Source organism: Alligator sinensis, unplaced genomic scaffold, assembly GCF_000455745.1.
Source record: "Alligator sinensis unplaced genomic scaffold, ASM45574v1 scaffold699_1, whole genome shotgun sequence".
NCBI classification, from domain to species: domain Eukaryota; kingdom Metazoa; phylum Chordata; order Crocodylia; family Alligatoridae; genus Alligator; species Alligator sinensis.
Window position 1 is genome coordinate 313,068 of NW_005842359.1, and position 27,740 is coordinate 340,807.

Here is a 27,740-nt window from a genome sequence, read left to right on the forward strand (position 1 = left end):
GAAGAGCGTGTACTTCTATTTTCTAGGATGAAGACTGAAAATGATTGCGTCTCCAGAGCTGTGAACTCAGCAGTTCTCACAAAAAAAGTCTATTCACACCATTTTTGTTCATTTGTTGTAAAAAAGTCTCATTCGGTAAGGCAGGTCCTGTTGCACTGACAGTAGGTAACCACTGCATCTCAGACTGGAGAGCCAACTCTCAAAGTCAGGAATATTTTGCTAAGCCCTGATGCAGATTCTGGTTTCAAGCAGAACAAAAAGGCAATTCTCTTATTAAAAGTTTTAGCCAAAATATTGACTTCTAATTAAACTAAGATCCATTTATATTCCTGGCCATCGCTTGTCTCAATTTCAAATACCTCTCCACCACTCCAAAAGCCAACTGCTGACCAGAAGAAATCAGATCATTCAATTTGTGTTGTGCGCGCACACACGTGCAAGACCCCTATATAAATAATTACAACAAAGTGTGGTAGGACCGAAAGGTTTATTATAACATAAGTGTGCACTGTTCCTAAGTGAAATTGGTGAAATGGAGAGCATTTCACTTACCATTCCCTGTGTAGATGTTGCATACAATTTTAAATTAAATTGATTGACAAATATTTTCACTTTCTTCTTTTTAGGATTATTGCCCAGAAGCCTTACTGTTCAAGCCTCACAGGAAGATGCAAAATTCTCTAAAATAGTTCTTCTATGGCTACAAATGTCATGCTCATGTATGTGGTCAAATATATATCTATCCTGAGCGTCTATATGGCCCCATGGCCATGGTATCTGAGAATCACTCTGCAATTTATCTTGGAAAGCCTTAAAGTTAGGGAAGTGTACTCATTTTACAGATGGGAAATAGGGGTACAGAGGGCTGAGGTGATTTGCCCCAAGTCTCACAGAAAGTCCACAGCAGAGATGGAAACTGAAATCAGGTCTCCTTTCCTTTGGGCTAGCCATCAGACTATGGTCAGTGACCTCTCTGGATCTCTGTAGCTGTGTGGGAAAGTTCTACTTGTAATATTATTTCTATTTTATATTACATCATTCATTTTCAAAATGTCATTTGCCTCCATTAAGAGCACCTGCATTCAGAAAAAAACACAAGAAAAAGGGGCAGGGGATCACCACTGGAAAGGGACCTCAAGGATCATCTGAAATGAATGCAGGAATGTCATTTCTAAACCATTCCTGTCCTTGAAGAACAGCCAGGTGGAAGAGACCAGTGCTGCATCATTAGCCGGTATAAACTAACATGCTGCTCATTTAAATTCAGCACACTTTTGTTTCTAAGTCAAGCAGGAACGTTTGAAAATCCCACTCGCAAATCCCTAAATATGGATTTAGAAACTTAATTCCAGGCTCCCATGTTTGAAAATTTTCACTGATATGTCCAAGACAACCTACATGGTAATCCACTAAAAGAAAAATATTATTTAAAAGTAAAACAGAAAACAACTGTTGGACTAAAGTAATCCCCAGTGTAATTCCAACAAAATCAAACATGAGGGTCCTATATCCTTAATGATAGGTCCACACTTGGGACACTTTACTAGCTACTACTTTGGTTAAACACACCTAATGGAAATGCAATTTATACTGGCAAGACAACCTCTCTACCCCACAATGAGCCAAAAATGGGCTTATTGACACTTAAAAGCATTTGCTGATAGCTAAACCAATATTGGTAGTGTTGGAGTCATGCTGTAGCTATGACTGTCCAGGAAATGAGAGACAAGGATTTTTTGTGGATGCTATCTTTTACTGGACCAACTGCATGATTGGGATAGATTCAGAAAAGCAGTGCATTCTTCTTCTTTAGGTCTGAAAAGGGCCCTTTTCTTCAGACCTAAAAAAGAATGCATTATATTCAAAAGCTTGTCTAAGTCTATCCCAACCATGCAGTTAGTCCAGTAAAGAGATTGCTCACAGAAATCCTTGCCTAAATCAGTACTGCAATACCAGAAAACCCAACTGGTGAAACCACAACTTATTATGACAAAAAAGTTTCTGGAATAGCTTCACCCAGTATCCTGAAGAGGGTAAATTAGGCTGGCAAAAGGACATTTTTGAAAGAATAACTGTGTCTACACTAGCTCTGCTGGTTAAGGCTTTGATATTTTTCCATACTTGCAACGAACATATAGCTATAGCATCAAAACTTAAAAAAAAAAAAAAAAAATGTAGACCTAGCCCTAGCTATATCAACAAAGGGACAGTTTTACTTCTATAACTGCGTCTGTACCAAGAGCTTTTGCCCGCACAGGTCTGTTGGTCAGTGATCACATCTCTCCACCCTGCTGAGCCATGCAGTTTTGGCTTCCAAAAGTTTCATGGCACAGACCTGGCTTAATAACAAGTTGATAGATATGGAGTTTTCCTAGCAATAACCCATCTTCATTCCTAATACCATTCCCGGTGATGAACTCATGAATTCAGTACATCCCGTGTAATTTAGGTAAGAGTTAACCGCAGTTGATTCCATCATGAAAAGACCTCTCAGTCCGTCTCCCTTCCACCCCAGTGCTGAACTGTTGAAGGAAAGAGCAGGAAACTAGAAAGGCAATTATACTAACAGCAGGGATTATCTTCAAATGAAGGGCATATAGATTGCAAATTCTAAGGGGGAAAATGTATGAATTACTAACAGCATATTGGTGCAAAAGAGAGCGCTGCTACTGGGTTCTTAAGTGCTACATTACAACCTGTGTAAGTGCCATTTCTTGACTGTACTACGATAAAATGGCTAGAAAATGCTTAAATTACAAATAATTACCAGCTAAAAGAAAAATATCAATATTAATTAAAAAAACAAACAAACAACCCATCCCCCCAAAAAACCGCAAAACAAAACCCCAACCCTCCCACCCTCATGCAATCCTGGAGTCTTTCTAGTTAGAGATGGGAGAACTCAGCTAAAATAACAAGCAATCTGTAGTTTTGTCCCTCTTTCACTGAAGGCTTGCCTATACTACAGAATATCTGCCACGATAGCTGTGCTGACAAAACTACAAAGACATAGTCATATCATGCTCTGAGCCTTTTAGACAGGATGGGATATAAACCTAAACAAACAAACAGACAAACAGACAAACAGACAAGCAAATAAAAGGTTTTTGTTCCTCACCAGAATAGCTACAGATCTCTCATAATTATGTAAACTAAGGTGACAAAAACCTGGTTCTGTTAGCTTAGTACATGCCAGGGGCTATGCCAGCATAGTTACAGAGGCTAGGGGGCAAGATAATTTCAGCTAAGGGATGTGAAAAGATGATGCCAGCAACATTTTGTAGCATAAACCTAACTGTTAAGATTCCCTCACAATACTGGCCAAAGAGCAAACCTAGCCCTCTCCCCAGACTCCCCATCTTCCAGCTCACTCACCCAAAAAAAGAGATGTATGGAAAAAAAGGCTGTTCCTTTTCTGCTAAAAAGATTTGGGAACAGGTCTTGGAAAAGAAAACTGGTGCTGAACCATTTGTTTTGCTCTTCTGATAGGTTTCCAATCTTGGCATCACTATATACTGTACTGGATCTCAAGTCAGGTGACTCCCATGCTTTAGGAATTTTTTCCCCACTACATTTGTGCTTTATAGGGAATGCTACTTTTATACATTTTTCAGTAGGAATATAGGTATTGCCACAGCAGGTCAGACCAGTGGTCTAGCTAGTCTAGTGCCTTGTTTGTGACACTGACTAGTACTAGATGTGCCAGGGAAAGTGAAAGAAATTATCCATAAATGATAATCTACCCATAAGGGAAACATCTTTTTAATTTCCACCAGCAGGTGGTTTGTTTATGCCCTGAGGCATAAAGGAGTATATTCCTTATGGTTGTGCGGGCTGGGAGCAGTCCGAGGCCCTTTTTTCGCGCAGCGGGCTGTGGCCAGCAGCCCGGACACGCCGGGTCAGGGAAGGCAGGCGGCATGCTAGAATTAGGCACGGACGCGTAATGGTTGTTTAAGATTGTTTACTTACACCGTAGATGGTTGCAGTGCAGGCAGGAAAACTTCCAGGAATACTTCGCTTAAATCCTAGTTTAAGGACTCGGACAGAGCTCTGGATTCACTCACACGAAGTTTTCAAGGCTCCGTGGAACTTTGCGCGCAGGGAAAGGGTACGTCGAGGATTGCGCTCAGCGGCGGGGAGAGGCTAGAGGCTGATCAGACCCCTGATGCCTTCTTGATATTCACGCTGGATCCAATAGGCTTCACAGCGCTTAGAGATCTTCACGAGACGTGAAGTCGCCTCCTCCTGATGTTCGTGGAGTCCTCCAACTTGGGCAGAAACCACTCAAGCCTCTTATATGGCTAGCAAGCCAATCGCTAGCCGCCACGTAGGAATAATTTAGAACTGGCCAATAGTGGGGCACAAATCTAAATACAAATGGCGGGAACTCCTTGCAACGTGCATTTCTGTGCTGCAACGAAGAAATGCACCCTGCAAAGAAAGCTACAAACGGCGGGAAAATAATTTAGCAGTGCCAAAGCACACACAAACAAAAAATCACACCCTTGGGTTGTGACAACGGTGCTTATCTTATTCACTGTAACTATAGCTCGCATGAATGTTTAATCTTTTTGATAGTGGTGAAGGTCTTGTCCTTAGTAATGTCTTGTAGCAATGAGTTCCACCAGCTAATTGTATGTGTGTAAAAAAAAAATCATTATTATTATTTTAATCAGTGTTAAAAGGTACCTTGATTTCACTGGACATCCTGTGTTTTATGAGCAATGGTAACAGCAGAACCAGTTCTTCACATTGCTCTTTATTTTATTCCTTTATCATGGCAGCATTGATCTCCTCTCTAAGGTCTTATCTCAAAAAGGTCACTTGGGAAAGTTAATTTGAGGTAATTTTTAAAGGAGATGACTTGAGCTATGTTAAAATTTTCTGTGGATAAGTATTCACAATTAAAGCAGTGTTAAACCAATTTAACTACTTCCAGAGTGAATTAAATTAAATCAAACTAAGGCCACTTTAATTCTGAATAAGTGTCCATGTGGGGGGTTAACATAGTTAAAGTAGTACACTTTAAATACAAACCTTCAATTAATCTGGATCAATTTTCCTGAATGTCCTAGTATAGACAAACCCTAGCTAGATAGACTTCCCCCTCTCCCCACCCCCGTGATTTTTTTAAATTGATCCTGATATTCAAGGTCTATCATGCCTTGAAACATTTTTGCTGCTATTTCCTGTATCCTTTCTATTTTTGTTCTCTCTTTTGTGGGATGATAGGATGAGAATCAAACACTGTACCCCAAGACGATAAAATCAATTCAGAATCCAGAAGAGTATCTTTTTAATGCAAAAGAAAAATCACTGGAGTCAAGTCCAGTTGAAATTGTCAGAACTGATTAGTTGAGTGCCTCGGTACAGTGGAACTTTCTAGCACAAGGCACGGCGAGACAGGGGAATTCTCAGCACGGTGGAGAGCCCTGGTGTGGAAAAGTTCCTGCCGCTCATATGCAAATGTGCATACTCTGATTGGCCGGTTTCAAATTATTCCTACGTGGCGGCTGGCAATTGGCTCGCTAGCCCTATAAAGGGTTGGAGGCGTTTCTGCCCCGGGTGGGGAAATCCCGGCTCGTCTGCTCGTCTCGGAGTGGAACCTGGCGGTCTGATCACCCGCCGACGACTCCCCGTCGACGAACCCCCCGATGTACCCCCGTGTCCTGCATGCTCAAGTTTAAAGATATCTCGTCTTATAAGAGCTCCTCGGTTTGATGGTAACAGAAGTTGGAGTCTAAAGTTAACTGTCTTCCTACGCTGTACATCGTGACAGTGTAAGTAAAGTCATCTTTGTTTGAACCAGTACGCGTTTGTGCCTAATTCTACTCCAGCAGTTGCAAGTACCCATCTACGTGCCGGGTTTGTGGCTACAACCCAGCCGTCCCCTTCCCCGGATCCCAAGCTCGGTCACCCACAGAAATCACTAAAGTTTAAAAACTGCCAACTCCCAAAGGCCAGCTCACTGTTTGGGGGAAATAAACTGCTGGTTTCAGTCCATTCTGCACAAATAGCTTCAGCACATCACCAAACCGTTGGCTCAAAAGTGAATGGGCATGGAGTCCAGTCTAACCTCCCAGCCAACGGAGGAGGACTCTCCAGAACAGAAATGGGACAATATTGACAGGTGTGCACTGGCACTGAAAGTACTGTAGGCAAATAATGAACTTCAATTTCTTCAGGGCTGTCAGTTCAACAGCATTTACAAGAACTTTATCTGCTAAAAATAATCATAATGTTTTGAAGATAAATATTTGCCTCTTAGTAACTGAATATCCCCTTACTAAGGCTTTCATTAGTTGGAATAGACTAGAATAAAACATCTAACAGACAAAACCGTGATGTTTTAACAGCAGTCTCATTCTTGATTTACACCAGATTACTCCCAGGGGTTTATGAAGACAGTCATATCTGGCACAGGACACAGACCGAACCAAAGGGAAAGCAGAGATGAGCTGTTACACTGCGCCATGGACACACATCACTTGGAACAGTTCTAATATGGTTAAAAACTGAAGCAGACAGATGTACAAGCCTGTTAAACTGGTTTAAAGCCACTTTAAACAGTTCAAATGTGTTCTCAGAAAATCAAGTACTGTTTTGAACTGGTTCAGCGTTAAGTATTCTGTGACATGGGTCTTGTTCCTCCTCCATGCATCCCACACTACATTGCTCCTAATCCCCCACAACTACTGCAGCTACTGCTCTGCAACCAGAACTCTACTGCCCCCTTTTTCTCCTCTTTTGTTGGCACTATTGTTTTTAGTCAATGAGTTCCCTTGTCTTGCTTATTCAACAAAAGCTATCTTTCTACGTCCTCACTCCCTACTTGATGCAGCCGGTCATCATGCCCCCCTCCCAGCCTCTGAGAACCTAGAAGTGTGAGTCTAAGCACTCCCCTATCCACCCAGAAGTCATGCAAACACAGTGTAGACTTCAGTCAATTCCAGGCTATTGACATTTACTGAACTCCTGTTTAGGAGAGAAGAAAGCAGAAAAGAGAAAAGGTCCTCAGTCAAAGGTCATCCACTCCCTGCATCCAGTCATTCTGGCACAGTTTTGCTGTGGAACTGCATTCCTAGCATCTACCAAATTAGGTTGTTAGCTATTCAAGCTCATGCCTTTCTCAACCAGATGATCTTAAGGGTACCACCCTGCCCTTCCTTCTGCTGCAAAACTTTGATTTTCTTAAGCAGCTTTAAATGAATAAAGGATATCACCTGCTGCCTCTCCTGTTAAAAGGCAAGCCTGCCCAGATGCTCACATCTGTATTAGCACTGCCTGTGAATCAGCAAAGAGCCTGTAAAAGCATCATCTGATTACAAGTCTGGCATGTTTCCAAATGTAATGACAGTGTGCATTGGTTTTTCCATTTTTTTTAAACAACCTTGGTGACTGCTTCCCTCACTTGTGCTAGATCCCTGTCCTAATGGAACAGGGAAATAAAGCTCCAGCCATTAGGTAATTGCTAGCATGCATTATCTGTTCTGCAGTAGCACCTATGAGCTCCAGTCATGGACCAGGACCCCGTTGTGCTAGGAAGCAGTTTTAAATTAGATTTCCTTTCAAGCAGCATCATGCACCACATCTTCATCTCAGGCAGACATGAATTTCCATTCAGCTTGTAAACAAACCCTCATATCACAGTTCAAAAAAAAAAAAAACAAACCACAGCTGCTCAGCAGAAAAAGATTCCTTGTTTTCTGGGCAGCTTAAAGTGGACTTAAACGAGGCAAACAGATCAGAATTTGGACTGGGGCAGAGTGCTTGCTTCTGCAGATTACCTCTCTCTGCTTTTTTAATTCACTCACCATGCCTTATCTTTCCATTAATCTTTAATATGCCTTTTAGTTAATTCCCCAAACACACACCATCTACATGACAGCGGGGCAGAGTGTTAAAGCTAACCCTGCCTCTGACAAAATGGGCAAGGGTAAAATAAAAAAGAAAACAAAGAAACAAGGAAGTATTTAGAAATTTAAAAATAAAACAAACCACTACAAACATAAGCAAACATCCAGTGAGCAGGGGAGAACAATGAGAAAGTGCAACAGGGAAATTAGATAATGTCTTTATGCTACTCTTATGAGATTCATTTTCTTCTTTTTTTTTTTTTATCCCCTCCTTCCCATCATGGTTTCACTTTGATGGAAACAAGCAATCCGATTTCAAACTTAAAGACTCTAAAAATGAGAAAGAGCCTCTCCAGGCTGATAAAAAGGACATGGCTAGATTAAAAGCTAAATCCAATTTAACCCACCCAGTAGAAACAGTAATTGAATTACATTGCGCCTCAATATGATAAGTTTGAGAGGGGGGTGGTCCTGCAAATGCAAAAAAACAGAAGGAAATATGCTGGAAGAAACCACTAAACAAATGACTGCATTGTGACTCTGGCTCAGCCCCTTCCCACAGGGAGTTTGATAAGCTGCTGATTGCTTCTAAACCTCTACTACCAATGTTAGGAACTGATTAAGCAGCTTAAAGGCACTGGGGGCTAATAGACTGGCCCACCAGGGAGACTGCCGTTTCCATTTAAGCAGCTTGCTACTTCATGGCTTGATTATTAGAGAAGGGACAGAAGAACATACTGAAAAGCCACAAACAGTTTTATTCTTCCAATGACTGTCCTCCCCCCACCCTCCTCTTTTTTTTTTTTTAAATATGGAATAATTTGTCTCAACGTACTCAGCTACCTTGTTGTCTCTCCTCTTTGCTATGTACCTCCATATATTTACTTGTACATACAGCTTGATCTTCCTTCCTTGCTTACTGCCACCCCACTTCTTGTTCCATCTGCAACGTGATGTACAGGTGCTATACTACACTACAGGCCATTCGTGTAGCTCGCTCAAGAGGGCATTCGTGTAGCTCGCTCAGCAGGAGCGGGGAAATCTAGAGGCTGGTGCATATCTTGGAGGTTACAGATAGTTACAGTAACCTAAAAGGGCCTCTTTGTATGTCTAATTAACTTAATCAACATTATTACTATTATTGTTATTACTATTATTACAATAGTATTATTACTATTAATTTTTTCACTGCTCTAGTCTTTAGGACCAGAAGCCCCTGTTCCTGAGTAGCTCTCCAGTGTGCAAGGTGCTGTACAACAGAATAGAGAAACAATTCCCACTTGAAAGAGCTACTCTATAAGTAAATATTATTTTTCACACTATAGGGGTAAAAAGCCCCATAACCACCAATTTCCACCTCCACTGAGGCTTACTGTACATTGTGAAGCAATTTCCCTTTGGGCAATGTGAATGGAATATAACAAAATATTAACACTAAACATTATGGCTGAAGTTACAAAAAACAAAATGCAAGAAAGCTAAAGTTAAAATATGGGTGTATCCATATGAATCCCTCATTCAAACAGTACTGATGGTCTATGTGGTGATCAAAATCTAAGGCTGGCTTTCAACAGGGAAAGCTCAAAATGCCTAAACTTGCCTACACACAGATTGACAGGTTCCCTGTCATTCTCTCAGCTGCACATACCATAAAGACTAACTGACTTTGTGTGGTCCAAATGCTGTTGTCTTCACTCAGGAAGCACAAGCTTTTCCTGTATAAGAGCTAAACCTTTGCTCTTAGGCTGCCATATTCCTATATGCTAATCTTGAATGATTATCTATAAAGTTCTGAGTGAGAGTGATGTCTTGCTAACCCAAGCATGATTAAACAGCAAGGCAAGACATGCCATTATTGCCACTGGCCAAGAGGATAAGGAACCAGTTGGCAAACAGAAGAAAGGTACGTTCAGCTGAAGAAACTTACCTGCTGGAGGTCTGCAAGGGAATACAGGTGGATGTGCTGAAGAAGGTACTCTCTGGGGAAGATTCTGAAAAAGAGGAGAAACAGGAGTGAGTGGATGTCAGGCTTTGAGAGAAAATATCATCTCTGAGAAGCTCCAACAAGCAACAACTACCAGTCTTCAGTGGGAAGCTGTATCTTCTCCCCCAAAGGTTACACAACTGAAATGCTAGATAGAGTGACAGAAAGGATCTGGAGTTTTGTTACCCTCAAACACTGCCTTCCAATATTCTTTACCTCCTATTTTTACCTTCTCCCACATAGCATCTTGGCTCTTCTGCAACAGTCAGTTTAAGTGTGGGCCATGATTGTTTAGATCAGAAGAAATTCTTGCATCATACATAGAGAAAGCATTTTAAGCAATTAATTTACTCATAGAAGCATGCACTTAACATAGATTTGAGGTTTTGGTAACAAAGACCTGTCTAAATTGACTAACAACATTGTTTAGGAAAGTATTTTTTTCTGAGCTAGTTATAATGGAAAAAAACCCTGTATAGTTTCATAGTTGGTAGGGGTGGAAGGGATCTGAGCTCATCATCAAGTCCGACCGCCTGCCATGGCAGGATAAAGTACTGGGGTCAAACGACCCCAGCAAGTTGTTCATCCAACCTCCTCTTAAAGACCCCCAGGGTAGGAGCCAGCACCACTTCTCTTGGAAGTTGGTTCCAGATCCTAGCCGCCCTGACTGTGAAGTAGTGCCTCCTGATGTCTAGTCTGAATCTACCCTCTGCCAGCTTGTAACCATTATTTCTAGTCACTCCTGGGAGTGCTCGGGGGAACAGGGACTCCTCCAATGCCTGCTGGTCCCCCCTGACTAGTTTGTAAATGGCCACTAGATCCCCCTCAGCCTTCTCTTGTGGAGGCTGAACAGGTTCAGATCCCTCAGCCTCTACTTATAGGGCCTGCCCTGCTGACCCCTGATCATGCGGGTGGCCCTCCTCTGAACCCTTTCAATGCTGTCCACATCCCTCCTGAAGTGCGGTGCCCAGAACTGGTGTCCAGTGACTGGTCCAGTGGTGACCAGTGTCGCATAGAGGGAGAGGATCACCGCCTTGGGCCTGCTTGAGATGCATCTGTGGATGCATGACAAGGCGCGGTTGGCCTTCCTGACTGCGTCCCCACACTGTTGGCCCATGTTCATATTGGCATCAATAATGACTCCAAGATCCTTTTCTGCCTCTGCACTGTTGAGAAGGGAGTTCCCCAGCCTGTAGGTCTGCAGCTGGTCCTTCCTCCCCAGTTGCAGTACCTTGTACTTGTCAGTGTTGAAACCTATCCTGTTCTCATCTGCCCACCCCTGTAACCTGTCTAGGTCCAATTGCAGCCTATTCCTCCCTTCTAGCATGCCCACTTCCCCCTACATCTTAGTGTCATCAGCAAATATGAACAGGGTGTTTTTTACCCCCTCATCCAAGTCACTGATGAAGATGTTGAACAGTGTGGGTCCAAGGACCGAGCCCTGGGGGACCCCACTGCCCACATCCCTCCAGGTCGAAAATGACCCATCCACCACCAACTGTATGGATACAGTTATACTAGTGTAAAGGGGGCTTACTCCTCTTTCATCAAGAAATAACTGCACTGGTGTAATCTTTACCCTGGCATATTTGGGAAAGGAATATTCTCCTTTCAAGAAACAAGATGTCGGGTGAGACCAGTGAGACTCTTTTCTTACAAGCTGTATAACAAAGCTAAGTCATGCGACTGAGCAGATAAAAAAAAAAAAAAAAAAAAAAAAAAAAAAAAAAAAAAAAAAAAAAAAATCAATGAATTAGAATTATTTGTAAAACTGATAACTATAGAAAAGTTGTAAGAAATATGCTTGACTTTGCAAAAAGCAGTGGATATTTTCAGAGTAACAGTGTAGCTCCCTTGAAAATGTTAAGCAGGAGGGAAAGAATTAGAAGTACATTTAATTAAAAATGCATATCAAGATTGGTTATAGGAGAAACAAATAACACACTAGATTAGTTTGGAATCAGCATGAAGGCAACACTCACAAAATACAAAGGTATCCAATGCAAGGGATATAATGTCAAAAGCAACCAAGCAGATCCAGAAAAGGAACCATTCTGCAATGCATGCCATGTTCTGCAGAAACTGCAAAACAAGTACGAAACCTAAATATATTCATTAACATGCAGCTGAAAAGAAAAGGAGAAGCAGAATTATTGGTAGGGCCTATTAATCAGAGTATAAAGCAAGGTTCTTTCACATATTAGGTTTCAATAATGGAACTAAATGAGCTATGAGAAACACACAGGGAATACAAAAAATATGTTCGAACTATTCAGAGGCTGATGACATAAAATAATTTAAACATTATATTGGAAGCCACTGAAGAGATGTTTGGAGCTGGGAAATTATAATTAGATAAAACATAGATCTAGTTAAAACAGCAGAAGTGACAGATTCTGCACTCAACTGCACTCTCTGGACAAAAGAAACCAGAAGACTAGCATAAATGAATCCAAGAAATAATAAAAAGACCTGAATTAATTTTGTTCAGTTTTCCTAAAATAAAAAAAAATTGAGATTTTCAAAGCTGTACAAGAGAGACCTGAATACACAATGCCATCACAAGGAATGGAAATTGGGTCCTACATCCTTGAGAAAGATTTGGGGGAAAAGAACCCCAAAACAACAACAAAACTTTAGTCTCACTTTTTTTTTCTGGGTAAATTGCAAAAGCAATGTCTTGATCATTTATGGCTAATATAGACTCCACGGCAATTTTCTCAACGAGAAAGTATATTTCTCTCAAGTAAGTATATTTCAACTCAAGCAATCAAATCATGTCTACCTAATTCCCAATCACAGTCTTATTTGGATAATGGATTCTTCATTTCCTGTCTTAATGTACGGTTTAAACTACTGGACTTCCCTTGCCAGAGGTAAACGTATTTCAGTTGTGGGCTAAACAGCTATGGGTGTTTTGAGGCTCAGTTAAATGAGGTGTGAACCATGCTTAGATATCTCTGGCATCAATCATAAAATAGTACAAAAAATGGCTAAAAGACAGTTCTGGCAGAAACAGTCAGAAAACCAAATCTAAACCCATGACTTTGGTCTGTCATATTTTCACACTGGACAGATTAATTGTCAGAAGATGGTTTTTGACAGTTTTGGTAAAGTCAGATCTAAGCAGCATTTTGCATCAGTTAACATTTCAGTCTTCCTAGAATTTCTTTTATTAAAGCATTCCTTCTTATTCTCCTGAGCACACACTCAGTATTTCCAGGAACTGTATTATGCACTAAAGTCTTTAAAGAACTGCTTCTCCTAAAGAAAACAACTGATTAGTGAACATTTTTCCTTTTCAGGTTGTTGAAAGTTTTTATTCTGAAACGTCTGGTAGGCAGCAGAGGTCTATAGCCATGTACAAATGTTCAGTTTCTACTGGGAGAATTGCTGTGGTCCTGGGTAGAAGTCCAAAGCGTGTAGACATCCAAGATTTTTCTCCTGGAGCAAAAAATTATTAATTTCTCTGGGAGAAAAATAACCCAGGAACAACTTGGGTTAAATAACAGTCAGAAAATTTCTCTTGGGAGACTGAATGACTGCATACTTTCTCTTGGCTTAACCCCTCCGGTGGATCAGGAGTAATGCAGTCAGGGGAAAGGCTCCTGTGCCTTCCTGAGACCAGGATCACCCATCTGAAGAAGGTGCAGGAGGCAGCTAGAGTTCCAGTGGGGGGCAAGGTGGCAGCATCCTTTCACTGTGGCACAGCAGCCTGCCTCGCCCTGCTCTGAGTCAGCTGGGGCCCTGGCTTCTGCTTGCCACCCACACTGCCCAGATGACTTAGAGCAGAGCAGGGTGATGCAGGCAGCTGCCTGGCATGGGAGCCTTTCCCAGAGCTCCACTCCTCCTAGTCCCCAGGAGAAGTTAAGACAGGGGAAAGCGTTCAGTCTCCCAGGAGAAACTCTCCTGGGTGTGATTAATGCCTAGTTGTTCCCAGGTTATTTTTCTCCCCTGGAGCAACCATTTTTGCTGCAAGAGAAAAACCTTGACTATCTACACACTTTGGATTTCTACCAGAACAACACTTCTCCTGGTAGAAACTGAATGTCTTTAAGTGGCCGTTAACCACTCCTGTCTACATGCAGAGGCTTTTCTCCAGCTGCCAACTGCTACTTGACAGCCTGGCCCCTTTCCAATTAGGAGAGAAGACAGGCTGTCAATTAATGGGGCTCCCCTAACATCGGGGGTGCCCCCCTGGAGAGCTTGCCTATGAAGCTGTCCATACATGGGGCTAGAGGAACCGCTGTACAGTCCAGATACTGAGCTATCTTCCTATTGGAAGAAATTTCTTCCAGTAGAAATGAATGTCTGTACACAGACAATGACTGATATCAGTGAAAATTCATATGGCATCTGAGTTAGAGAAACATTCTGTTGCATGTAAACCCTGCTCTATACGCAACAACACATGTGTAATTCAAACTAAAAAGAGGACTGACTCCACTTAACGATATATCACCATTTAAGGTATCCTCAGCCATTCCCTTGCTGCTCCTGCCCCTTTTCTATGATTGCATATTAGTTTGCAGCTCTCACTCTCCCATCAACATACTTCTCATTATTTGGCAGTGGCTAGTCCTAGACAGAAGAGCCAAATAAATAACCCATTCCTCCAATTTCAACTTGAGAGAAAGAAGCTGACAGCACTTTCCTGCTCTTAGGCAAGACATACATGGCACATCTACATGGTATGCTTACTGTGTGGTAGCCTAATAACACTGTGCAGTAGCATGTCAGTCAATAACTGTGCTAATAAGCTACTGCACATTGTTATTACGTTACTGTGCAGTAACCATCATAAAACATGCACTAGCACTATTGCGTAATAAATGTAGTTACTGTTCATTCAGTTAGTACTTCATTAAGGAAGTACTAACCTAAATGTGCAGTAACTACAGTGTATTAATAAACGTGTAGACATGCCCACACAGAAGCTGCAGTACAATGGCATGAGTAAGTGAAGTAGCACTCAAGAGACAGGTGTACTTATTTCCATTACTATGGAAACTGAGGAAAGAAAAGGCTTTGAAAAGCAATGTTAGTCCAGTGTTATATTTATATGATCCCTTCTTGTTGACTCAGGCTGGATATGAGCAGCCAGGTGGCTTGAACCCGTCTGCAGTAACAAGCTGCAGTAGAAAAAATTATGACTTGAACCATTCTGGTTCTATAATCATTCCACTGTATATGTTGAACATCCTCAACTCCCAAAGTCCAGAGTTGAGGTTACTCAACCACTAGAGGTTGAAGCCTTCAGATTGCTTAGAAGTTGGTGGCCTGGGTCAGTGCACTGTGCAGTTTTAAGCAAATTACCGCAACTGAGCAGAATGGGGGTAAATGTACTTTTCATCACACTGTAGTTCTGCAGAAGGGAGACCTTGAAGAGTGTCTGCACTAACCTTAAACCAGAAGACTATTTACTCCTGAATTGTGAAACCTGTTTTCAAAATATCTTAGCTTATTAAATAGTGTTGAATAAAAAGTTAATCTCTCCTTCAGAAGGTGCAAGGGGGGAGGAAGTAAGTGACTGTGCAATGTAGTAAACTGCTAAATAGAACACCCATCCTTATTAAAATGCAACTATATGAGGACTTGATGCAAGCAGAAGGAAAAAATGGATGTGAGGATTGAAATGCAAGACCAACACTTAGAGTTTAAGCTCCATCATTAGCTTTAAAAAAAAAAACCCAAAAAAATCACACTGCTGTCTGAAAATTTGGCACTTTCTATAATGATACTTGGTAACAGCTGAGATGGCTGCATTTAACAACCATTTGTGAAAGTTGTTATTTTCTGTGTTTATGCAACAGCCCTTTGGGTTTGTTTCCTGTTCCTATATGTAGTTAGGTCTTGGTCCTGCCTAGGTCGAAGCATGTCTGGATTTTTGCAGGTTCAGGGCTCTGCCATCCTCCCTTGATATTGATCCTTGGCCAGTCTCCAAGGAGAAACAATAAAGACCTGTTATAAAATGATCTTGAAAGGAAAAAAAAAAACCTCCTCATGATAGACTGTCTTAAAGGTACTCAGTCAGGAACTAGAATCTTTTAAAAATATAGTCAATTCAAAAACATTCAAACCCAGTATCATTTTCAGTCAATTTTCAAAAGGGGAGAGGGATAAACTGAGATGGGGAAATAGCTGGCAAACTCTACATCAGTGATTCTCAATCAGGGTGCAGGAAGACCTTTTTAAAGGGGGTCATGCATTATTAGCACAAACCAAACATGGCTAATACTAGCACTGTTAGGTGTGCAACACTTATATGAGATTTACAAGATAAACCCTGAGATTTTAAATGGGAATCCAGACTGTCAAAAACATGCTGACCTGCTGTGGTCTGGGTTCTTTGCAACTGAAAAATTATTCTATCATTTTTTCTACAGACAAAAAGGATCAAAAGCTAAGAGCTGGAGTTTTCTGAGGGGTGTCCTCAAGTCTAATGAGGGACTCCCTGAATCTAATGAGGGGCACTTTGAATCTAGACAGGCTGAGAACCACCACTTTACATCCTTGGGCTCACCAAAGTAAAGATCTGGTCACCTGATGCCCCAGCACATGACCCTGGGATCCTTGAAAGGCAAAAGGTATTTCAGTGCAGAAGCACACTGACACTTATTCTGAACATTTACACAATTTGGAAACACATAGCTCAGTCTCGTCACTGCTGCAAGATGGAGCTGTTAGAACTGTCACAGGATTGCTGTGCTGTAACCAGGTCACGAGTCACGGTTAAGTTTGCAATGTATAAACTAAGTTCAATGCTAACAAGTCCTTCAGCACTGCCATTTCCTGGGAACAATGATTTAAAGTCTCCAAAATGATGTAGAAATAAAAACAGTCCATGCAAGCATGGGGAGAACCTCAGGGACTTCAGATCCAATAGAAACAAAAGAATTTAGCATTTCTTGCAGCCTTCTAAATTTTTTAATTTGAGATTTTTCTTCTATATAATGCTATGTAATCTGAACTACAACAGTTACACAAGATAGAGTCAGACATTTCATCCATCCCCTTGCTGTGATCTTATCAGGTAAGTATCTGTGCAAACAAAAGGTTATCTTGCAGTGTCCTCTTGCAAATAGAATCACTGATAAGGTTTTGCTTTCTGCATTTAGACAAAGTTGCAGTGTTTGTAGCCATGGTGCTTTGTTAGCAGTAAGTAATCGCTTTGCATTTAAAGTCTGTTTATCATCAGTTTGAGTAATTTTTCTCCAATGGGTTAAATATCCTGACAGCTCTGCTAAAGCTACAGCAAATTAATCTGCCTGAGCCTGACACTATAACCAAAGTACAAATGTGATAAGCAGAGCAAACCCTTCTTTTACACTGCAACCAAAAGAAATCAAGTTAGTTGGCAGGTGGGTACAGTCAGGTCCTTTTGTACAAAAGAAGCCTGTGGAAAGCTGCTAAAAAATCAGAAAAAATAGGCTGGCACCACTATATGCTGTCCTAGCCAACAATGTCTTGTTTGACCAAGTTTAGGGTTTTATGGTGTTACAGGGTTGAAACCAATTCTCTCATTTCCAGATCATAGTGAAACAGAGAACTAAGAAAGAAAAAGTATGATTCCTATTTCCTGTGGGTTTTTCTTCTTCTGCCTAATATGGCCTTGGGAAGCTTTAAACTGTAGGAATAAGAATGTGTGGGAAAGAGCACATTTAGCACAGTGCAAAGTCGATCTCATTCTGGTTTCAGTGATGCTGTGTTCTGTACTTCAACCATCCTATTTCACCGGAACAATTTGGGGTATCACAATGCCAAATATCTAGGAAGGGTTGCATTTGGTACCCATGTGGATAGATCAGGGGCAGGCACTTATTTTGGCTGGAGGGCTGCTTAATGAGTTTTGGTAAGCTGTGGAGGGCCACAAGGGTAGCCCTGTCCCTTGACAGGTGCCCTGACCCCTAGTTGCCAACTTGGGACCAGAAGTCCCATTCCTAACCCTTGACCTTTGGTCACCAGAAGTCCCTCCTCTTGCCCCTGGAAATACTCTTTGGCCGGGGGAAGGGGGGGGGGGGGAAAGGGGTGGCCCAATGTACCCAGGGGAAAGAGGGTTGCCATATGAACCAGAACCACCCCCCACAAATCATATACTAAAAGTCAAACATCTATTACAAGGAATCAGAACTCATGGTAGAGGTGATTTCTTTTATTAGACCAAGTAGATGTTTGCAAAAAAATATTCTTTATTTGCAAGCTTTTGGGCATACGCATCTCCTTCAGGCATAGAAGAAAAAACTGTAAAAAGTTCTCCTAGGTAAAAATTAAAGTTCATCTTTCATAGGCGAGTTGAAGGTGTGGTAAAATCTCCTGTTTGGAACAGTTCATTTTCTGCCTGACTTTTTGTCATGATTTGTGTTTCTGTGGTGTATATGGGGGGCTCCCCTAACATTGGGGGTGCTCCCCCTGGAGAGCTTGCCTATGAAGCTGTCCATACATAGGGCTGGAGAAACCTCTGTACAGTCCAGATACTGAGCTATCTTCCTATTGGAAGAAATTTCTTCCAGTAGAAATGAATGTCTGTACATAGACAATGACTGATACCAGTGAAAATTCATAAGGCATCTGAGTTAGAGAAACATTCTGTTGAATGTAAACCCTGCTCAATACGCAACAACACATGTATAATTCAAACTAAAAAGAGGACTGACTCCACTTAACGATATATCACCATTTAAGGTATCCTCAGCCATTCCCTTGCTGCTCCTGCCCCTTTTCTATGATCGCATATTAGTTTGCAGATCTCACTCTCCCATCAACGTACCTCTCATTACTTGGCAGTGGCTAGTCCTGGATGGAAAAGCCAAATAAATAACCCATTCCTCCAATTTCGACTTGAGAGAAAGAAGCTGACAGCACTTTCCTGCTCTTAGGCAAGACATACATGGCACATCTACACAAGATGCTTACTGTAGCCTAATAACACTGCGCAGTAGCGTGTCAGTCAATAACTGTGCTAATAAGCTACTGCACATTGTTATTAGGTTACTGTGCAGTAACCATCATAAAATATGAACTAGCACTATTGTGCAATAAATACAGTTACTATGCATAATACTTCATAATAGGTAGGGGTGACACATAGTGAGTGCACGCGGGTGCACGTGCACCCCCCCTGCGTGGCAGTGCACCCCTTACAAAAAGGCACTGCTGGCAGCATCTGTGGGCGGTCCACAATCCCTGCTGGCCACTGCTGATGCTGCCAGTGGCAGCTGCAGGTGGTCGCTGACTCTTGGTTGGCACTTGTCACCACCCCCTGACCCTGCCAGCACCCACTGCGGGAGCTCCCCCACTTACTGCCAGCACACTCCCACCGCCGCCACGCTCCCGTGCCCCCCCAGCCACTGGGGGTACGAGTCATTCATGATAACAGGTAAAGATAAAATCTTACCTCTTGTATTCTGTGCATGTGTGTGTGTAGGGAGGGGCATAGGGTATGTTGTGGGGTGTGTGCATATATGTGGGAAGGTTATGGGGACAGGGTGTGGGTGTGTGAGGTTTAGGGGTGTGAAGGAGGGTTGAGGGCTGTGGGCCCTACCCCCGCTACACTCCCCACCAGAGCGCACAGCCCCTGGTGGTGGCTGTGGCAGCAGCAGGCAGGGGCCCTCGGGGCCTGCACAGGCACTGCCGCCCCGCGGTGCACAGCTCCAGCCACAGCTGCACACGGTGGCAAGGAGTTCAGCCTGGCTGGCCTGCCTCTATTGCACAGGGCTCCTTGGGGCACATGTGTAGCTCCCAGCACACGCATACCACCAGGGGAAGCACCTGCATGATGGAGCTGGCTTCTGTTCCCACTTCCAGCAGAGTCCTGGCAGCCACACATGGTAGAATATGCACAGGCCCATGGGCCATATTTTGCCCACCACTGCATCTTTCGCTAGACTTCATCTCACAGCTGCCTAGGAGAGTAAGTTGCTAACATTAAGGCACCCTCTCCAGTGGAATTTTTAGGGGTTGCCAATTCTCACCATTCTATTCTGAGTCATGATCTATAGTGCTGGTCTTAAAATCCCAGCTCCAGGGATCATGTTATTGGAGAAAAATCTCAGTTTCAATTTTAAAAACAAAAGTTACTGAGAAAAACTGCTTTAAAATTGAAATTGGAACCCTCAGAAGCCAAAAAACAAATACCAGTCCTCCATTTATGGTTTTAAAAGCTCACAGTTTTTAAGCCAGTATCATGTTTTGTTTGTTTGGTTTTTTTGGAGTGCTCCAAGTGGCAACTCTAGTGATAGTACTTCATCCAATTATAAATTGCCAGCACTCATTCCCTGGATTTCTTAAATGAAGGTTAGACTTATTTCAAAAGATCTTTAAATAAGAAAAGCACAGTATATGCTTATTATTAAGTTCCACAAAACTGAACATTCAAGAGTAGACGAATAAAAAATAAATAAAAAAAATGATCAAGCATTTAGCAGAAATCCTGAGTCAGAACTCAAAGTGGTAAAAACTCTAAAGTGCAGGAGGTCATAAACTCCACTTCTAGGTAGCTAGTACAAGGAAGATCATGAGAACAGTATGAAATTTACTAATTACCATAGCTCAAAATAGGAAACTAAGTGTCAATGATATTAAGTATAGAACGCAGAGAATTACTTTGGGACAGATGGCTCCAATTTACAAGTTAATAGCACCACCTCTCTTCTGTTTAGACTTCTAACTATCTTAAAATTAAATGAAGATCAATGAGACCTTGATGTTTGCTGCAAGCAGACCCCAAAGTGATCTCATTAGGGTGAATATGGGTAGAACTAATATTTCAAACGATACTCATGGCTAATGGAAATGCAGTTGGGAATCAAGATAGAGTATTCCCAAAGCAATCTATCTTAAAAAGAAGAATCAAGGCTAAGTCATGGTTAGATGCCTAATATTACTAATCTATTTGGCAGAAGGTACAGATTACATTTCCCAGGCATGGCCTAATTACTAATAGATGCTATGTGAACCAGATAATTTTGTTGCCTTCTGAATAACAGAATTTTATGGAAGTTTCTTTTCAAGGTATCGGTTCTTTGAATGGAAACTGTCATACAGGCCAGGTGGAACTTCCCCAGCAGAACATTCATCTGAGTTTTACGTTTAGGTTCCCACACACTGGGTCTGTATAATCAAGATCTTCCCTTGTTCCAAGTAAGCTCCAGCACTGTCTTTTTTTCTTGGCCTCTTTGGTACGTTTCCTAGGCACAAGTTCCACATCTGTTCTTGAGACAGGAACTTCACAGCACAGCTGCCCAATGCCCTTTTAGTACTAGTGCTTACACACCCAAAACTCCAACCTTGTGAGCATGGCCAACTAATTTCTTCAGACACACAGACTTCGGTAAAGATTGTAAACACAAACCTCTCTTTATTTTACCTACCCCAAGAAGCAAATGATACAGGCAAAGCAAAGCATGCCTACATGCATTTTCCTTCCCCCATTCCCTCCTCACTTCTGAGCACTGTATGATCTAAGGTCAGAGTAAGAACATAAGGAATATGTTTTGTTTTGGTTTTCCTCTCTAATTTAGGAAGGTTATTGTTGCAGAAATTTAAAAATTGGCTTCCTCTCTTAAACGCTTCCATCTTCTAGTCTGGAGTTTAGATTAACACTATGAATGTAAAACTGAGAATTTAAAAACTGCTAAGCTCTAAGATCTGCATTTTAGCCTAAAAGTTTACAAAGTTGAACAGTTTAAAACAACCGCAAGCAGGTAAACTGTTCAGTTACTGGAAAGACAAATTAAGTTGTTTGTAATCTGGAGGTGACAGCTACAGCAAACTAGCTGTAATAATACTCCTCATGAAACAGAGAGGTTGATAATGGGTCCTCTGCTGGTTTAAGCTCAATTAAACTATGCTGATTTACCTCAGTTGAGGATGTCCCTACGGTCTCTAGCCAAACTTCTTGTTCTTTGTTTGATCTTCCCTTCCAAATTTAAAAACAGCATGGAATGAGTACCCAGAAATTGTCATTACTCATGCAGACAATGATAGACCAGCAAAATAAACAACTGAACTGGAGCTCTTATGGACTACAAGGTATTACAGGCTTCTAATATGGTGAACCATTAGTCACTAGCTCTTGAGATTTTTTTTTTAAAGCTATTCTTACATTTTTTCAGTCCTCACCTCTTTAAAGTTTATAAAGTGGATCAGTCCCAAATTCTCTACTGGGTGCTAAGTTTTAACAAAGTTTGTAAAGTGCCTATGTACATCAGCATTATAAATAATGTTTCCACATTTAAGTCAACTAGATCCTGAGCTAACCTGGTTTATAGCCATCTGGTATTCTTCAGAAATAGCAACTTGTAAAGCACTGTAAACATTTTAGTCGTCCTAAAGGACACCAAGAACTCCCAAATTAATTGCCATCTTAGTTTTGTGATCTGGGTTCAAGAGCAAGGTATAGATTTAAAGAGGATGATCATGAAAATAATATTAATAAAAAACCCCTGCAGGCCAATCTGCTTTTTCCAAATAAGGAAGGCTATCAGTGTCCCAAAAAGCAGCAAGGTGCCAACACAATTAATCAGTCTGTTTTTAGTTCCCTGTGGACAGCAATATTAACAGTTCATTTCAGTTTGTTTATATGGGGTTGACAGGCCTTCAAGATGCTGTGTTCACTTGCTAGTGATTAATAGTCATTCATATATTAAGGTGAAAACCAAGCTGAAAAAGAATACCTTTAGGACAGAGAGATAACAGTGCATTCTGGATTCCTTCCCCATCCTTTACATTTCTAACTAGGAAACAGTACTAAATTTAGTAGCACTAACTTATGCTGCTGTTTAAATTTCAGTTTTTCTTGTCACTTGTTCGTTTGATGAGCTTTTTGTTCTTAATATCTACTTTGCAAAGGTGTTATGCTGAGATTCAAGGTTTTCACAGTATGGTTTTACCTATTAAACAAAGATATTGGAACCCCTTCAGGGGAGGGGTATGGCTTTCTTCTGTGTCATGGCTCTTAGAGGTGGTTGCCAGTGACCAGAAAGATGCCAAAAATCACTCTACTCTGGTGGAGATTTTCAATAGCATAAGTTATAATTATCCAGCTAACTACCCTTTGGGCTTTAGAAAGGTTTTTTTATCTGTCTCATTTTCCTACCACACTGGACACACATTCCTCAAGATAAAGAGCAAATACAAGACCAAGCATAGCTTGGGTTTACATGGTCAGGAATGTTAAGAAAACAGAGTATCCATTAGCAGCTCTTCAGTGCCATCTTTGCTTTAATCCCAAAGCTTCTGGGCCATTTATAGGGGGAGATAAAAAAAAAGAACCTTCAGATGCACCTTGGTACAAAAGTAGCAGATGCGCATGGACTAGAAAGGAGATATATCCTATCTACTGTCCTTCTTCCTCTTCTATTTAACCAATTGGAACGTTGCTTACAATTTACTTATTTGGGGTATGTCAAGACAAACATACTAAATTAAAAAAAAAGAGCACAGGAACTCATAGTGGATTAGCTTCACATACAGCAATTGTTTCATGTGTTGGTTCTTAACCCACAGTAAGTGGAAGCTAAGCCACAGTGAGTTTATCCCAGAATGAAGATGTTAAATTATTGCGTTTTAGCTTCTACTTCCACCACAGGATGGTGTAGGCATGGGAAACAGTTACAAAACACGTGTGTTCATGGGTAGCAAGTCCCCGCTCCTTTTTAATTTGTTATAAATGTTTCAGCTGTCCATACCCTTTGATTACTTACAGCTATAATAGTTCTACGACATTCTTTTGTCCTCTCTTTTCTTCTAAAGCCTGACACCTTTCCCATATTTGCTGCCTAATTCCATGCTACCCGTCTCAGCCTCCTCTTTTTCTGCAATGTTCCCCTTTTGGCCCCTAGGTAGGTTCTCTTTATTCTCATTCTGTCAGGTTTTTCCTTTGTTCTCAATCCTTATAGGCCTCTTTACTTCCTGGGGACCTTTTCTCAGCATCTCTGGATCTCAGTATCTCCTGCAGTCTCTGCTCTTTCCCCTTTGCCCCACTGCCTCTCTCTGTTCAATTCTCCTTTGATCTCTTTTCTTTCACTCTCTTCATTGACTTCCTTCAGTCTTTGCTGCCTCCTCTTCTCTTTTTTAATCAGAGCATTCTTTTCTCCGGTATTAACCAAAAGCCATAATTTCTTTTCAGCCACTTTTCTGAATGGCAACCTCTATAACTACTTTTCTTTTGGTTTTATTTTCTATGAAAGGAATAAAATAAAAGAGTTGTTATAACTGCATAAAGAAGAATCTCTAGAAGGATAATACAGTCCACTGAAGAGATAGAAAAGTTTGAAAGTGCTGTATGTGCGTCCCTTAAAGTTTTATAAGAAATGTGTGCATCACTGCTCTGTTCCAACACTCACATATATTAATACCCTGTGGGTTTAATACACAGAGCTTCACTATTGCTTTTCAGAACCTTGCCACCATAGCCATCCTGACTTAGCTGTACCTGCAGCAACTATTCAAGGAGATGACATAAGTTCTCTCTTGAATAGCAAACATCACCTTTCTCCTACTGCTGGGATGAAGCAGCCAATCCAGACCCCCGCCTTCCCCTCAAAGAATTAAGCTCACCACTGCCTCTCTAAAATGCACACTCAAAATACAGGGAGTGGACAGTCCTTTAAATGGCATTCTTGCTCTCTGAAATTTGAACGTTCCAAAGTAGTACCTTTTCTAACTAAAAGTGACAGAGATTTTTCTTGCTAGCAAATCTGAATGGTACACATGCTTAAGAGGCATGTGCTCCTAAAAGTCAGCTGTGTTTGCTTGAATGCACTCAGCTCACAGAAGAGAAATAGGGGAACTGAAGAGCAACTTCTACCTCAGTTCTTAGCAGATCCAAGGTAAAAAGCAACTTAACTTTTAAAAGATTAAGTTACTGCTATTTAAGAGGAGCAGCTGTTTATAGTTGGTTTGAGAAAGTCATCAACAGCTACAGTGGACTAAGATGCACAGTTTTCAAATGGAGTTTCTTTGATAAAAGGATTGTGGTGTAGCCATTTTATGTTGAGGGGAAAAGAACAGGAGAAGGAAAACAGACAGCACCCAAACTATGCAATTTTCATTCTTGTAGGGATGTCTTCAGATAACTATGTATTTTCTGATTCAGACTCTCTAGGAGCAGCAGCAATAAACAAACTTATGCAATAAAAACTTAATCAGCTTATACAAATCACTGCCATAGGCTTTTCCTATGGCAGTAGACAACTGCTCCCAGATGTATAGGGAAGCCTCTGCTGAAAACTACAGTGCAGCCACCTTTCACAGCTGGCAATACCTTAAGAACAGAATCATGGGAACTAAGGAGGGGAGGCAAAGGTTGAACATGTGGAGACAAGAAAACAGGATTCTTGTGCTGCATGGTGTCCTTGGTTCTTACCTCCTACGCAGGTCTTCGGCCACTGCTGCTCTGCAGCTGAACAAATAGGCTCTGAGAGATTTCAGCTGCTGTCTCAGTCGGACTACAGTTGCCAGTGGCTCAACATGCTTGTACAACATGGGATTTTCTTGCTGGATGTCAATCAATGGCTCCTCGTACACATACTCCAGGAACTCTTTGGCTTGCTTTGACACCTGAAAAATGAAGCACGTAGCTTAGCAGTTGCTTTCTTTCTGCCCCTTTTTCTAAATGGACCATTTCCTTTTCCCTGTAGCCATTTTTAATCATTCTTGGCATCCAAAACCCTCAGTAGGAATTTCTGTTACTGACCAGTGGTGATGGCAGAGCTCAAGAGAGATCTCACTGTTTTCATCTGCTGATAGCCAACTCTTACTTTGCCAAGCAGGTCCAAGTAAATTTCAAGGATTACTTTCCTATCTGTACAAACAACAGTTGTTTTCATAAACATGCACACTCCTAATACTTCATCTATTGACAAAGATCATACACAGCGTGTGTTCAACAGCAGGGAGTCCTCTACTGAGGACAGTAATCTGCCACTGGATTTATTTCAATAGATCTTTTGCCATGTCAAAACATTCTGTGCATCAACCAATTCCTTCAAAGGGCCCTTTCTTCCCTCCAAGTGCTTATAATGTTTTTGTGCACATATCTCAACACACATGCTTCAGGGGATGTAGCCATTCAAGTAAGTGCAGTGGGATAAAATTGACAGAGGGAATTACTGAAATACTAAATTTCCAATTCAGCTCCTTTTGAAGTCAACTCACAAACACACAACTGGAGTTGGGTTCGACAGAGCGAGAGCAATCTGAACCACAGCTAAAGAAAACAATAATTAAAACTACTTCTGGCATTAAAAAACTAGATCTTGATAAAGATAATGATTAGTGTTTCATTGAGCCAGAGCACCAAAGAATTAATCTAATGAGTCTACCTTTTATCAGGTCAACAGAAGGAGAGGGAGCGAATCACAGTTTTCTGAGACCTAAAGCTCTTCCCCTTAAGGCAATACAGGATGTGAGATGGACAAAGCAAAATCTGACCTTATAAGCAGTACCAGTTTATGGTACTATGAACAGGTCAGGGGAAGAATCGGCTAACTAGTAACAGTGGGAGCTAACACGAAATGTAACCTTTTAGAATGAATAACCTCTCTGTTAACAAAAATATCATAAATAATACCAAGTACTGGCTGCATGCTAGCAATTAAGTAGATAATATGATACATATTTTTAAACCTAAGAGATACTGTAAGATGAATTAAAGGTCACTATTCCAATGACATAAACGGTTCAAAAGCTGTATTAAACATCCCACTCATTTCTCAGCTTTTGTGGGCCCCCCACCTTTTTTTAAATGCATATGCAAGAAATTGTACTATCTGAACAGAGGAATAGATAATGCACTGTCTAAGTAACAACAGAGGAAGTCTGCATAAAAACAAAATAGTACAGATCCCAGATGTGTGCAACATTAAAGTGTTTAAATAAATACATTTAAATCACTAAAGACTTTTATGGTATACATTTATTTTGTTTTGTTGAAAGAGCTGAGTTACACCCAAGAGAGAGTAATACAGCCATCTTCAATTTAAACTGCTTGTATGCACATTAAACAATTTACCCTCCAATAGCCCCTGAGAGCTACAGTATCTATCATAAATATTCTTCTTTTTTCTTTTACTAATAGGTCAACTGAGTCAAATATTCAGCAGTCCACAGAGCGCCTTGTGAACACTTAGCATCACAACTAAGATTAGAAACTGGGAGTTTCCCATATGCAGGACTATCAGCATAAATTTTGACTCAGATCAATACAGAGCTCAAGCAGTTGGTTAAGTGCTTTGTTAAATCAAGACCTATTCATGTGTGAGCACATAATCCTGACTTTGAGACAGCCAAGGAATGGAAAGCAGAACTCAACAGGGTGTTCAGAGTTTTCTCCTCCACAAAACTGAATGTCAGCATCCCCAAGGGCTATTATTCTGGAGAACTTTCTTTCACTGTGAATCAGAGTTGAAATACTAGGACGCACCCTAACTGTTTGCCTGTTGCCTCAGGGAAGATACAGGAATGAATAAGAGGCGCTATTTTATTTGGTTTCAGACGACAGATTCATCAACCCACACACCCATGACAACACAGGTCTGGAACAACGAGGACACACACAATAGGTATGAACTGCCACAATTAAGGTTACTGGGGCAACTATGCTACAACATGGTCACATTTTTTCCCCGTAAGGCCACTGTGCACAGAAGGGACAATACTTATTGAAGGTGCAGTTATCCACTATTCTATTTTCTCATCAGTATTCAATATGGAGCCTCATCCCTTACCCACTACATATTGTTCATAGCTGTTGCCAACTCTGGAAACAGCTATGTATTTCCTCCTTTCCCCCCACCCCCCATGGTGCTCATCATCATCATCACATTATCTCAGTTAGGCTTCCATCTCCTCTGCATTTGAGCCAGATGGCTTCTTGCTCCTCTCTGCCTGGGTGTCAG

At 41.3% G+C, this 27,740-nt stretch overlaps 1 protein-coding gene across 1 annotated transcript in view; it reads right to left on the reverse strand.

Moving 5' to 3' along the window:
• PLEKHM3 (pleckstrin homology domain containing M3) overlaps window positions 1-27,740 on the reverse strand; it is a 116,825-nt gene that overhangs the window by 39,597 nt on the left and 49,488 nt on the right. The window contains exons 6-7 of the mRNA XM_006029126.3: window positions 25,208-25,401; window positions 9,784-9,847 (exon numbers count right to left, since the gene is read on the reverse strand). Coding sequence (XP_006029188.1) covers window positions 9,784-9,847; window positions 25,208-25,401 — 258 coding nt within the window. The remainder of the gene's footprint in view (window positions 1-9,783; window positions 9,848-25,207; window positions 25,402-27,740) is intronic.